This window comes from Dromiciops gliroides, chromosome 2 (assembly GCF_019393635.1).
Source record: "Dromiciops gliroides isolate mDroGli1 chromosome 2, mDroGli1.pri, whole genome shotgun sequence".
In the NCBI taxonomy this organism is placed as follows: domain Eukaryota; kingdom Metazoa; phylum Chordata; class Mammalia; order Microbiotheria; family Microbiotheriidae; genus Dromiciops; species Dromiciops gliroides.
In genome coordinates this window covers 478,483,007-478,498,337 of record NC_057862.1, presented here as the reverse complement: position 1 = coordinate 478,498,337, position 15,331 = coordinate 478,483,007, and the positions used below count along the sequence as shown (strand labels likewise).

General features: G+C 36.2%; 1 protein-coding gene across 1 annotated transcript in view; it reads right to left on the bottom strand.

Moving 5' to 3' along the window:
* BIRC6 (baculoviral IAP repeat containing 6) overlaps positions 1–15,331 on the bottom strand; it is a 304,070-nt gene that overhangs the window by 2,594 nt on the left and 286,145 nt on the right. Inside the window, 6 exon segments of the mRNA XM_043981000.1 lie at positions 574–612; positions 614–634; positions 636–667; positions 670–699; positions 1,739–1,748; positions 10,460–10,648. Of these exon segments, the coding sequence (XP_043836935.1) occupies positions 574–612; positions 614–634; positions 636–667; positions 670–699; positions 1,739–1,748; positions 10,460–10,648 (321 nt within the window).

Below are 15,331 nucleotides of genomic sequence, written 5' to 3'. Positions count from 1 at the left end.
TTACACAGGCATGGTGTGATGAGTGACTGGTTGAAAGTGATGGCATTATTTCTAGAAAAAGGAAGATGAGTGTGGAAAGACTATTATTATGGAAAACAAGAGATGCATTTCAAGACCATCATAAATATCAAATTCTGAAGAAAATTTGAGAAAGATAGGATTGGTTGATGAAGGAGATTAATGCCTGACTTTCTGAACTTTTTTTTTTCTGAAGAGGAGAGTCCTCAGAAAGTATAATGGATAGTGCTAAGAGATAATAATAATGATCATGGTTAGAGAATTGGGTGTTTGTGACACAGGAATTCTGTCCACAGTGTCCCAGTCTCTAGTTTGAGAAAATCCCACCTGAAAACTAATTCATTGGCAAAACTGTTGTCTTATTCTGTAGAGGGTTTAGTTGGTAGTACAGGCTACTTAATTTCAAAAGAAATTTTTCCACTTAAGTTTCCTTCTCCTTTGGAGTCACGGATAGCACCAGTTAAGATGTGGCCATTTTAGCTAAAGCTGCTAAAATAGTCTGATGTTGCCTACAGGATCTCCATTATGCAGAAAAGAAAGGCTGGTTCAATTTACCTTCAAGCTGCTGCATGGTGAGGACATGGTCCTGCCTACCCCGTTTGTCACTGCTGTACTGTTTGTATATCTGCAATCCACTCCTCACACTGAGCATGATCTCAACTCTTTTCAAGTAAAATGTTTGTGTATAACTGTAAGAAAATAGGCAATGTAAAAAAATCTATGTAACACAGTTATGTACCTTTATATAACATAGGCGATTTTCACAGGTCAATCCAATTAAAAACAAAAATCAAAAGAATATTCATCAGCTGTGTTCTATAGTACCCAAAACAAAGGCTGACAATGCAGGTAGCTTTGTAAATTCCTGGTTGGGGGAGGGTCAGAATGGGTAGGAGAACAAATATGAGGGGAAAAAATCTAGGTCAGACTTGATACCAGGGTGTTTTCAGAGTTCCAAATGATTAGGGAAACTGGCTGTTAGAGGGAGAGATTTAAGCCAGATAGTCTATGAAATTTTAGGAAGCAAGACTGCCAGATTTTTTTGGTGGGGGGAGAAGGCAAAAAGGAGATAATCTTTTTTGATTCAAACTGTTGTCTTAAGCTTATAAACATAGATTCTGGCATTCCTCTCTCCCTTATGGCATTAGGGTCTTCCATATTCCCTTCATGACTTGCTATGGCTGGCAGATTGGGATCATTCAGTCACTGTACTTAAATGTGCTTTTACTTAATTCAGACCTTACTAAATTCCTTGCTCAGGCCTTACCACCTTGCTATAGGACTATGTCCTCCAGACCAATGGACCTAAGCATTTGATCTGCTGATGAACCTGGGTAATTCTGAGGCTTTCCTCTGTGGAGTGGGGAGAAGCAGCTTTTTTACTCCAGGTCTTCTCATCCCCTGAGGACCACACACACTAATTTCCTTTAATCCCAGTAATGCACGCTCTTTATTTGTTCTGGTGGCTGACCTGTGTAGTGGTCAGGTGGTATTGGTGGCAGCAGAGGTGGCTCCTTTTATTTCATCAAGTTGGTGAAGAAAGAAGCTTCACTCAGCTGGTTCTTCTATTTTTAGTAGTGTTGTGGGTTTTTTTTCCCAAATAAAAATAGTATTATACTTTTGTTGAAATTTTTTTCTGTATCTTTTGATAACAATCATGTAATTTTGGTTATTAATATGTTATAGTTATAGTTAAACAAATCTAATCTAATCTAATCATGGTGTATAATCTTTTAAATACATTACTGTCGTCTCTGTGATATTATTTAAAAAATTACCTTTTTTTTTTTGGGGTGAGCAATTGAGCTGTTAAGTGACTTGCCCAGGGTCACACAGCTAGTGTTAAATGTCTGAGGACCGGATTCGAACTCAAGGTATTCCTGAATCCAGGGCTGGTGCTCTATCCCTGCACCATCTAGCTGCCCCTAAAAAATTACTTTTTACTGATTTTTTGTTTTTTTAATATCATTTTAGTTTTCCACAGTATTCATCCCCCAAGAGCCAACTCAACAATATTTTTAAAAGGGAAAAAGGAAAAAGGAAAAAAAAAATAAGCGCAACTGATCCATATGATGAAAAATCTGAACATGTGCAATGTATAATAACTCATCTTCAACAAAGAGGTCGGCTTTGGGTGTCTCCTCATCTCTCCATTTTGAGTCTGACCAATCTACATATTTTTCCTTAAATTTACTTTTGTTTTTGGTGTGCGCTTTGTTCTTCACATTTACAATGTTGGGGTTACTGTGTGCACTGCGTCTTGCATCTGCTGCTAGCTTCACCTGTTTCAGTTCATGTAGATCTTTCCATGTGTTTCTTTCTATACATCATGTTCATCCTTTTTTATAGTGCAATAATATTCCATGACATTCATGTTCTGCAATTGTTTAGCCATTCCTCAACTGATAGGCATCTATTTTGTTTCCATTCTTTGCTATCACAAAAGTGCTGCTATATTTATATGTATAATACCACATAATATGCACAAATAATATAACACAATATCATATTAATTAACAAATATTTCATTTTAATATAAATAAATATACCAGAAAATACCAATTATATAACATTTAAATATAACAACTACTATATCAATGTATAATAAATATTATATGGTATTATGTAATACATATTTATATATAAAGTCATATCATTTTTCCTTATCAATGGCTTTCCTGGTATATTAGTCTAGTAATGGAATCTCTGGGTCAAAGGAAAGCATTTTTGTTATTTTATTTGCACAGGTCCATGAAGACCTATAACTTCTAGAAAACAACATTTAAAACACATGTCAAATTCAGTCATAGGGCATGGGAATGCTGAAGTAGGAAACCAAAAGATAAGTGGAATAATAGTCAAGTTAGTCTTGGAGTACAAAAATGAAGCAGGGGCAGAGACTAATAGAGTTTTGTCAAGATAATCTGCTGGTCACAACACTTTTTTCAACAACCCAAAAAGGTTACTCTACACATGTACATCACCAGATGGTAATACTGACATTAGATTGATTATATACTTTGTAGTGAAAAGTGGAGAAGCTCTTCACAGTCTACACAAGAACTGAGCTGACTGTGGCTCAGATCATGAGCTTCTAATTGAAAAAATTCAAGACTTAAAACAGAAGACAGTAGTGAAAACCATCAGCCTGTACAGGTATGAACTAAACCAACACTTCTTATGAATAATGAAGTGGAAGTGATGAATAAATTTAAGGAATTAGATCTGGTAGATAGATCATCACTTCACTGAGCTAAGCAAGGCTCCTCCACCACACACAGACAGTGATCTAGGAGGGATTATGTGACATCAATATTAAAAGCCATACTATTAAAAAATTAAAAGAGAATCAGAACATGTACTCTTTAGCATCTAGGATAAGAGGGAACGCAGATAAATGAGAAAAAATCCACCTTTGTATCAAATTTCTCTATTTAGGCAAAATTTCAAATATGCAGATTATAAGCACTTTGATGCAGAAAATGAATTAAGAATTTAGAAGTAGCCTCTTGATGAAGGTGAAAGAGGAAAACTGGCTTAAAGCTTTAACATTAAAAAAAAATCCTAAGATCATGGCAACAGGTCTAATCACTTCCTGGCAAATAGGGGAGAAGAAATGGAAGCAGCATCAGATTTATATTCTTGGGCTCAAAGATAATTGGAGAAGGCAACTGTAGCCATGAAATTAAAACATACTTGATCCTTGGAAGGAAAGCTTATGGCAAATCTGGACAGCCAGCATACTAAAAAGCAGAGACCATCACTTTGCAGAAAAAGGCCTAGATAGTCAAAGCTATGCTTTTTCTTTTTCTTTTTTCTTTTGGGGGGATGGGGGTGGGGCTAAAGCTATGCTTTTTCCAATAGTAATGTATGGTTGTGAGAGTTGGACTATGAAGAAAATTGAGCACCAAGGAATTGATTGCTTTAGAATTATAGTGCTGGAGAAGCAGCTTGGCAGCAAGAAGATCAAATCAATCAATACTTAAAGAAATTAATTCAGAACACTCTTTGGAAGGACAAATACTGAAGCTGAAAGTGAAATACTCTGGCCATAATAAGAAGACAGGACTGACTGGAAAAGACAGAAGACAAAAGGAGAGTCCAGCAGAAGATGAGATAATCATGGAAACAACGAACACAGGCTTGACCAGACTGAGGAGATAGTGAAGGATAGAAGGGCCTGGAGTAACATGCTCCATTGAGTCATGAAGAGTCACACATGACTGAAAAATGAACAACAAATCCATTTCAAAAATATTGTGGGGCAGCTAGGTGGCAAAGTGGATAAAGCACTGGCCCTAGATTCGGGAGGACCTGAGTCAAATCCAACCTTAGACAATTAAAACTTACTAGCTGTGTGACCCTGGGCAAGTCACTTAACCCCCCATTGCCCCCACCAAAAACCCCACGAAAAACTAAAAATATTGTGAATATGATGTAAGGTTCTGGACTAAGGCTAGCTAGGTGGTATAGAAGACAGAGACTGGGTCTTAAGTCTGGATGACCTGTATCCAATCTGGTCTCAGAAACTTAATGTGACAGTGGACAGTTACTTAACCTTGGTCTGCCTTAGTATCCTCAACTGTAAAATGGGGATCATAATAAAATCTATATCCCAAGGTTGTTGTGAAGATAATATTTTTTTTAAAGTGCTGAGCACAGTGCCTTGTACATAGTAGGTACTATATAAATGTTAGCTATGACTATTGTTACTGTCATTTCTGCCAGACTGCTTTCTAAGTTTCCCCCAAATCAAACAACAGCAGCAGCAACATTTCCATTTTCCGACTCTCCCTTTGTCTCCCTTCTACTTTGTGTGTGTGTGTGTGTGAAGCAATTGGGTTAAGTGACTTGCCCAGGGTCACACAACTAGTAAGTGTTAAGTGTCTGAGGCAGGATTTGAACTCAGGTTCTCCTGAATCCAGGGCCGGTGCTCTAACCACTGTGGCTCCTAGCTGCCCCTACACTTCTACTTTTTAACCAATACCAAATGGTTTTGATAACTACTGCCTTATAATATATTCTGAGGTTGGAAGTGCTATGCCTTTGTCTCTACCTCTTTTTATCATTTCTCTTGATAGTCTAGATCTTTTGTTTTTCCAAATGAATTTTCTTATTATTTTATTAAATTTTGTAAAGCATCACCTAAATAATTTGACTGGTACGCATTAAAATGTAAATTTACTTTGGAGATTTTCTTTGATAACATTTTTATTAATTCTGTATGAATATTAGACATAGTTTTATTTATTTTTTCACTGAGAAAGAAGTTTATTTGATAATTCAAGGTCTATGTAAACCACCACAGTTTTATAAAACCATGGAGGGAAGGAGAATTGAACACACAAAGAGTTTGGTATAGAAAAACCTGTTGCAAACCTGCAGAGATTGAAAAAGGATAAAGTCTGAGAACAGGCCATTGAATTTAGCCATTAAGAGCTCATTAGTAACCTTGGAGAGAGTAGTTAGGTAGTAATTATTATGAGGTCACCAGGCAAATTTTGTAGGAACAGAAGGGGCAGAGGGATTTAATCTATGGTTCCCCTCTCCCCACCTTTATTTCTCCCTGGCTTAGGGTATTCAGATTATACTTGCATCACAGAGTTTGATAGAATTCTCTTCTTTCCAATTTTTCAAAAAGTTTATGTAATATTGGAATTTATTGTTTTTTGCATCTTTGAGAGAATGTATTTGTAAACCATCTGGTTCTGGGGATTTTTTCTATGGGAGTTCATTTATGGCTGAAGCTATTTCTTCTGATAATCTAAGTATTTATATTTTTACAAGTATTTAACCATTTAATCTAAATTTTCCATTTTGTTGGTTTATATTTAGGCAGAATAATTTCTCATAACTTGCATTATTTCACCTTCATTAGAAGTTGTTTTTGTTACTGGTAATTTAGTTTTCTTTTTTCAAGTTAGCTGTTTAACTTATAAGTTTTTGAAAAAAAGTTTCTTGTTTTATTTACCAATTCAATGTTGCCTTTTGCATTTAATCACTTTGATTTTCAAAATATCTGTTTTGGTGTTTAGTCTAGGGCTTCTAGTTCCATGTGTAGCTTTTGTAGTCTGTTTAACTGCATGCTTTTGACTGTTAGTGACATAACTTTTCCCTTAAGGACTGCTTTAAGCTGCAGCAAAGTTTTGGTATAAGATTTCATTTATATTCATTTTCTTTGATATTGTACTTGAGATTGTTAACCACCCTCTCTTCACTGGATTTTCATGACTCTACTCTCCCTTGGTTCTCCTACTAGTCTGACTGATTCCTTCATAGTCTCATTTGCTGTCTCACCATTCATACCACACTCCCTGACTCTGGATATACCCTGCCAGTGCCAGGCTCTCTTCCCTTTCACTTAGTGACCTTATTTGCTCCTATAGGATTAATTATCTTTCTGCAGATGATAGATCTCACAGATAGAGCTGTTTACTACTCTTATCCATATCAGTATCCTGATCTTTTGGGTCCTCCATCACTAACTGGATATTGAACATTTCATATATCCAAAACAGAACTTAGTGGCATCATTTTTTTAGTCTCCCAGGTTCATGAACTTGACATTATTTTTGCCTCCTTGGTCTTTCTCATCACACTCATCCAATCACGTGCCAAATCTGGCCATTTCTACTTCCACAACGTGTCTCTCATCTGACCCCTTCTTTCTACATAACAGCTATTATAACTTAGTTTAGACGCTTACCACTTCTCCCATCGATTATAGAAATGGCCACCTAATTTTTCTTCTAATCCCCACGATTCATTCAGTTGCTAAGCAATTTCTCTTAAAAGACAGATAATGGCCAGATCACTTTCTTACTTGATAGATTCTAATAGCTCTTTATTCCTTCAAAAAAAAATCAAATAACTTACTTCAATACATAGCTCAAATACCATCTTAAGGGCCTCATAGTGGCTATTCCAATAATTTCTCTTCTTAAACCCTCTATACCAGAGGAGTCAAAAATATGATCAGCAGGTTACTTCAGAGTGTGACCTGAACCACATTAAAATGTAATCGGGAGGGGGCAGCTAGGTGGTGCAGTGGATAAAGCACCGGCCCTAGATTTAGGAAGACCTGAGTTCAAATCCAGCCTCAGACACTTGCCACTTACTAGCTATGTGACCCTGGGCAAGTCACTTAACCCTCACTGCCCTGTTCCCTCCAAATGTAATAGGGAAATATTAAAAAATGTTTCATTCAATGACATCTATTTAATAAGTGCCTAAAATGTGCCGGGCACTATGCCAACTGCTGAATATAAAGATAAAAGTACAATAGAACATAGATACTGTTAATATGTGGTTTTCTAAATCAATATGTTGTCCACAGGGATCCTTATCTAAGGTTTAGTAGCCCCTACACCCATTTGAATCTGATCCCACTGCTTTACACTATCATTATCCCCATGTTTTTCAGCATATAACTTTGCCTTCTTGTCTGAGAAAATTGAAGCCATCTCTTTTGAATTTCCTATGTCTTTCTTACTTAATGGTATCAACCTTCACCTGTCATCTTTTTTTGGCAGGGGCAATGGGGGTTAAGTGACTTGTCCAGGGTCACACAACTAGTAAGTGGCAAGTGTCTGAGGCCAAATTTGAACTCAGGTCCTCCTGAATCCAGGGTTGGTGCTTTATCCACTGTGCCACCTAGCTGCCTACCCCCCCCCGCCCCCGAACCTGTTATCTTTTTTTTTTAAACTCTAAGGAAATCACTCTTCTCTAATTGAGACCAATCTGTCTCCTGAGCTTGCCTTATGAATCATTCACTTCCCCACCCAACTTTATTTTCTTTTTGATGGCTCTTTCCTTCCTACCTATAGATGTGCTCAGATCTCCATCCTTAAAACCTTTCAACATGCTATCCTCTCAAATTACTATCCTATATGTCTCTTCCTTTTTACTGCTGAGCTCATAGAGTAACCACGCATTGCCTATACAACCACAGTGCCCATTCACTTTTTTTTTTTGCAGGGCAATGGGGGTTAAGTGACTTGCCCAGGGTCACACAGCTAGTAAGTGTCAAGTGTCTGAGGCCGGATTTGAACTCAGGTACTCCTGAATCCAGGGCCGGTGCTTTATCCACTGCGCCACCTAGCCGCCCCTGCCCATTCACTTCTACCCTTAGTTGCCAAGTCTTATCAATTCCACCATCACAATGTCTTTCATATCTATCCCCCTCTTTCTATCAAACAACTACCATCTCAGTTTAGGTCCTCATCACCTCTTTCCTGGACTATGAAACAGCCTTCTAAATGGTCTCTCTGCCTTGAGCCTTTCCTCTCTCCAATCCATCCTCCACACAGCTGCTATAAAATAGTAACTGTTTTAGAACAAGTTCTGAAGTTTATTCCCCTGCTCAATAAAATCTAAAAGCTCCCTAAAAGCTCTAAGATCAAATGCAAATTCCCGTTTGACATTTCAAGCCCTTCACAACCTGTCTCCAAACTACACTTCAAACTTTATTATCCATCATTCCCCTTTGCACATTCTATAGGTCAGTCAAACTTGGTGTATTTGCACTGGATCCCCATTCCCAGAATGTCCTTCCTTATCTCAGCCTCTCAGAATTTCTGCTTTCCTCCAAAACTTAAACCTCAAGTGCCATACCCCACTGAAGTCTTCCCTGAGCCTGTTAGTGTCTACTCATCAAAGTTGCTATATATTTACAATGTATATATTACTTTTGGATATTTATGTATGAATGCATGTATGTATGTATGAGGTATGTGTGATATATGTAGACACAGATAGGAAGAATGTCTATATATATGTTGTCTATATGTATAGAATATAAGCTAAGTATCAGGAAAGTTTAGTTTCTGCCTTTATATCCTTAGTGCCCAGAACACATTAGGTACTTAATAAATGTTTGCTGATTGATTTATAAGGCTTCTGACCTCATAATTCTACTGAAACTACTCTCTCCGTACTAATGAGCTCTTAATGACTAAGTTCAATGGCCTTTTCTCAGACTATATCCTATTTCATCTCTGCAGCTTTGAACATTTACTTAGCTGTATGACCCTCAACAGGTTTCCCTCCCTGAAACCTCCTTTGCTCTCAGTTTGCACAGATAATAACACTACCTAACTCACAGGGGTATTGGGATGATAAAATGAGATAATATTTATAAACTGCTTTGCAAATACAAAAATAAACATGAGCTATGATGATTTCCTTTCTCCTAGTTATCTAATCTGGCTGCTCCTTTACATATCCTTTGCTGATTTGTCATCCAGTTCTTGTTCCTCAAGTATGAGTCCTTTCCCAGGCCCCTTTCTCTTTCTTATTTTGATCTCATCAGGCCCAATGGCTTCAAAGACCTTCTCTAAATAGATCCCTAAATTTATATACCCAGACCTAGCCTTTCTTCTGAAGTTTAATCACCAGCTGCTTGCCCAACACTGCCAAAATATTTGACTGGGAACTCTAACTCAATGTCTTCCTTTGAAACCTGCCCAGCCTCAAAATTTACTTATTTCTGTAAAGGGTATTAACCTTGTCCTCAAGTCATTTGGGTTCATTTTCTATGCTCCAACTCACAAGTTGTTGAAAACTACTGGAGAAATTCTAGCAAACCAACTGGATTCACTATAGTTACCTTATCTAACCTAAACTGGGCTTTTATTGTAAAATTCTTTTATTTTTCTCCAATTTAACATCACTCTCCAAAACAGCTGTTCTAACTTCTTCTCCAATCTCTTCTCTCTTCCCCCATCCTCTAAGAAGAGAACCTAGTTGCTGTAGTAAAAAAATATGAAAGTTTTTTTAACAGTCGGTTAGGATAATTGAAAGACGCCAGTTTTTCTTTAAGGACCACCCTTTCTGGGAGGAGACCAATGGCATGAGCTACGCACGCCAGTGTGCCTGCTGCGCATGTCAGACTGCCTGCTATGCACTCGACTTCCAGGGTGCAAGCTGAAAAGGCAAGGAGAGAACGGAAGTGGGGCTTTTTTCTGCTCCGATGGTCTCTTGGCTGCGCTGCACAGACAGACTCGAACTGGAGTTTGACTTGGCCCGGCTCTCGGTTAACAGCACACGCTTGACTCGGTCTCTCTCCCCAAAAGTGGCCTTCGGTTTTGGTGAGTTTTATACAGAATATAGACTAAGCCTAGATTTAAGACGATTTGTATTGTATTTCTATTTTCCTATCCTTCTAATCAACATCACCTTGTGACTACCATACAATAAAGGCTCTATCTAGAAAACCAGAAGCTTCTTCCATTTACTAGTCTGGGAGATAAATTAAGGGAAAAGTTAAGTAGGGGAGATTTATAATCTAATATCCAATTTTAATCTCACATTGCCTAAATTATTGAACAATCACAATCACTGTAAACTCCACACAGTATAGGCAATTAATATATACTGGAATTGAATCCATCTACTATGAGCATTGATATAAAGAAATTTCTCTAATATGTATACAACCTACCTCTTTAAAACACGGTGAAGGGTTTCTGATTTGTTCTAACATTGCCCATTTGACTGTTGCTTGTCGTATATTTCCATCATATTCACGGGAACTTTGTGTGCCACTGGGAGTGCCTCGAGAGCGTTCATATCCTGGTTCATTAAAATATGGCTCAGCAACTAATATAAGGGATTGGACAGATACCAAGACCTGTGGGAAAAGCAGATGATACAAAATAAGTCCATAAATATATTATTTTTATAGATTTAATTTCTTCAGTTTGATTGAAAGACCTTCTATATTTTAATATCTAAAAAATAACATTGAATAAATACTAAGCTTCGTACATGTTACCTAAAAATGTAAATTAAAAATTTTAGATTCCTCATGTGTAAAATATAGCAAAAATAATACTTTTCACAATCACCAGATTAAAGTGCCTTCTGAGCTAAGAAAATACAATGATATTAGTTAAGTATAGTTTTAGTGCTTTACATTTCAGTGTTCCAGTTCTTTAAAAATGTGTAATATTTAACTAGAAGAAACAACTTCTTGATTATGTGAGGAATGATTATGTTATGTTAGTCTGTATAGTAATGGACAATGTTATAATGAGATTTTAACTTTATTTTGTGTATCTTTAATGTTGTCAGCTAGCAAAAGACACAGGATCAAAGAATGGCAGATTTTGTGTGGGAAGGGACCTCAGCAGCCATCTGGTCCAACCTCAGAGTTAGCAGCAGAAATGGTACCTCCGGAAGGTCCTCTTATTCAAGGACTGCTGTTTTCATCATTGTACACAATCCTCATAACATTTGTAAGGAAAAGGAAATTTAACTAGATTTGATTTTTCTTGCTGGAGGAAAGAGTACTAGACTTATATTTAGCTTGGGTTTGGATTCTGGCTTTGTTATTTACTAGCTCTGTGAAACTGGACAAATCATTTGACCTGTACTTGTACCTTATCAGTAAGATTCAAAAAGTTTTGGGAGAATCATGTAATAGATGAAATGTTTTGTAATCATTAAATGTTATGTGTTATATTAAAAAAAAACCTAAATATAGAAATAAAATCAACTTGGAAAGGTGGGAAATGTTACAAATGCTGATTAAAAGTTGACCTTTTCTTCAGAAATAATAACATTTAATTACATTCATCAATAATTTATCCATAGATATCAGAACAAATAATGAACTCTGATGAACAGAAATGATTAACTTTTAAATAAAATTCTGCTGTGACTGAAGCATTTTAGGTGACCTAGACATTTAGTTGAAATGTTTAAGTTAGAAACCACTTAGTACTCATTTTTTCTGAAGCAATTTACTTAGTCCTGCAGCTGTTTTCTTCTTAATTGCTACAGTGTCTATTTTTCCTCCCCAGGGTTACATTTTCTAACGATGCTCACTTGCAGTTTTCAAAATGAAATCTCAATAAAATAGCAAAAAGCAGAGCAACCAAAACTCCTTTTTGACTTGTGATTTTTTTTTCATGAAATGAAGCTTAAGAAGGAAAAATATTATTTCCCAACTCCTTTAGATATTTTCCAAACATAATTAGAAATATTCACTAAAAAGAAAATGGCTTTGATAAACTTTCAGCTACTTTATTTTTTAGATTTTCTACTATTCTAATAAAAATTTGCAACAGTCCACCATTTCAAGTTTCAAAAACTAAATTTTCATATTCTTGCTAAAGACTTGAGCATGAATCCCTTTCTGGTACTCATAAAAGGTAAATTTAGAAGTAATAGAACTCTCTTTGTCCCCAAAGTATATACATTTCAAATAAAAAATGGCATTTACTAGAAATTTTAAAATTACAAAATGTAAATAAAAGGCTGGATTGATTATTTTAATATTATGAAAACTAGTTAAAATTTCAGAAATGACTGAAACCAAAAAAGTTTGATTTAATAACCGTGGTTAGTAATTTACCACTACTACACTAAGCATTTATTTTCTATTTAATTATTTTTGTCGTTATTTTTAAGCAAAAATTAACTGTTTAATCCTTGTGAGATGTCAACAAGTGATAAAAAATGTATTAAGTGCCAATTATCTACAAGGCACTGTGCTGAGGATACAAAAGAAGGCAAAAACCAATCCCTGTTCTCACAATCTAATGGGGAAGACAAAAAATGCAAATAATAATGTACAAACAAGATATAAACAAGATAAATTCAAGGTAATCTCAGAGGAAAGGCACTAAGATTAAGAAGGAATGAGAAAAGCTTCTTGCAGACCATGGACTTGCAGGAAGACAGGAAGCAGAGATGAGAAGCAAGAGAGTTCCATTCATGGTAGATAGCCAGGGAAATGCATGGAGGTAGAGCAGTAAGGAAATCTGTGTCAACCTATATTTTAGATTTGATCCTAAAGTTAGGAGGGAACCAGTGAAATTTACTGATAAGAGAGTGACTTGGTTAGACTTGCCCTTTAGGAAGATCTATAGTTGATCTTCATTATTAACAGATTATGAAAACAAAAAACAAAACAAAACAAAAGGGGGCAGCTAGGTGGCGCAGTGAATAAAGCACCGGCCCTGGATTCAGGAGTACCTGAGTTCAAATCCGGCCTCAGACACTTGACACTTACTAGCTGTGTGACCCTGGGCAAGTCACTTAACCCCCATTGCCCCGCAGAAAAAACAAAAAACAAAACAGATTATATATTTGCAAATTTACCCACTTGCTATGATTTGTGTTGAGTTGAGGGTGACACCTAGGTTATATGGGAAGTTGACAGAGAGTAACAGGATAGATAGGAAGAAGAAAGAGCTTAAAGAAACAGATCTGTTCAGTTTTGGACAAATTATGTTTATGTTAAGATGAAATATCCATTTTGAGATGTCTAACTGGCAATCTGAGATGTGAGTCTGGAGGTTAGGGCTGAATAAGTGTATCTGAGAATCATCAGCATAGAGATGATAGTTAAATCTGTGGAAACCGATGAGGTCACCATGTGAAATAGAGGCAGATAAGAAGACAGCTCTTTAGGGACACTAACAGGTAGTAGATGTTCCCTGGATGAGGGTTCAGCCAAGGAGACTGAGGAGTGACCTGCAATAGCAGGATAGAATAATGTCATGGAAACCTATAGAGTATCAAGGAGAAGAGGGTGATGGGCACTGTCAAAAGCAATTCCTAACAGAGAGCATGAAGAATGAGGATGGAGAAAAAGGCCATTAGATGGCAATTTTGTAGAGGGCAGTTTCAGTTGATTAAGTTGCAATTTCTCAGAGCTCCAAAACAGAAAAACTCTCCTAAATTGCTCTTTACTTCTTTTATATATGAGAGATCACAGTCAAACTCTGCTTCATATAGAATCACAGAATTTTAGTCTACATTCTTTTCAGTGATAAGTAAAACCAAAATTAATGAAACCTCAGAGCCAAGGCACTAGAAAAGCAGCATGGCACAGTGGAAAGTATTGAACTTGAAGTCAAGAAGCCTGTCCATTTCTTGTCTACCACCAAGTAGCTCTAACGCTGACTGTAAATCAAAGGATTGCTATGAAAATCAAATGAAAACATATGCTAAGCAATTTTCCAACCAAAGTTCCATAGAAGTGTGAATTGTTATTAAAATGCCATTTCTACTTTCCTAACAGTGATTTTGGGTGATTCCTTCACCCTTAGATAAGCTCAAAATTAGTAGAACAGTGTTACTTCTTATTTTACTCTGGTGGTAGGCTTTCAAATTTCAGCAATTTCCCGGTGTTCATGTTTAATTTTCTATTAGTTTTCATTAGCATAGGTTCATATTTTGTATTAGACTATAAATTCCAAGATGGCAGGAGACTGTGTATATGAGTTTACATGGCACTTTCCTAAATTCATGACACTTGGAAAAAGTCACTTGATAATACTGTGAAATTTTAAAATATTAAGAATATTATTAAAGGATGGTAAAGGATGTCAATGACAAGGCATATTTTTGCACAAAAATATACATTTTACACACACTTAACAAGATCGTAACCAGGAAGTTTAGTCACCCTCACTTATAGGAGCAATGATAAAATTAGTCAATCATGGCCCTTATTTTTCATGTACTTTGTAGAATGAAACTCAGTCAGGATACAACACTTCCACAACACATCCCACTATCAAATGTCAATATCAAAAGTCATTTGGCCCTTTAAACTAGATTCAGAACTTGCTATGCCAGTAATGACAACCTGTAAACAATGTTTAAAAGCATCTATTTTTTACACAGTGAAAATGTATAAATGTTCTTTCCATTTCAAAGCTAACAAAATCATTATTACACAACTCAAAAACATAGGCCTGAAAAATACTATTGTATATTAAGTTTTTTTTTTTTTGCGGGGCAATGGGGGTTAAGTGACTTGCCCAAGGTCACACAGCCAGTAAGTGTCAAGTGTCTGAGGCCGGATTTGAACTCAGGAACTCCTGAATCCAGGGCCGGTGCTTTATCCACTGTACCACCTAGCCGCCCCCTGTATATTAAGTTTTAAAAAAATATATATATATAATCTTAATATAAAGCATCAAGGTCAAAATTATTGATTTTTATTCAAGAATAACCAAAACCCCAAAGAGTCAATGGAACAAGCAAAAAACATTAAACTATCAGGATACATAAATCTTATTTCTTAAAACTCTTTATACTGAAAAGCACTGCTGCTTAAAAGCTATTTGAAGGATTTCAATTTTTTTGGGAAAGATTTCAAATTCTACACAATAATTCAAGATAGGCACAGATATTTGAGTAACAAGTGAACCCCAGGTATCTTCTGTAATGTAGTAGTTAATTAATCTCAGGTAGTAGAAATAGCATGATATCTTCTTAGGCAGATTAAAGAAATTGACCAGTGGACATTAAGTTGGTTATAAAATTTGATCCTTGGTTTTGTCTTACATATAAA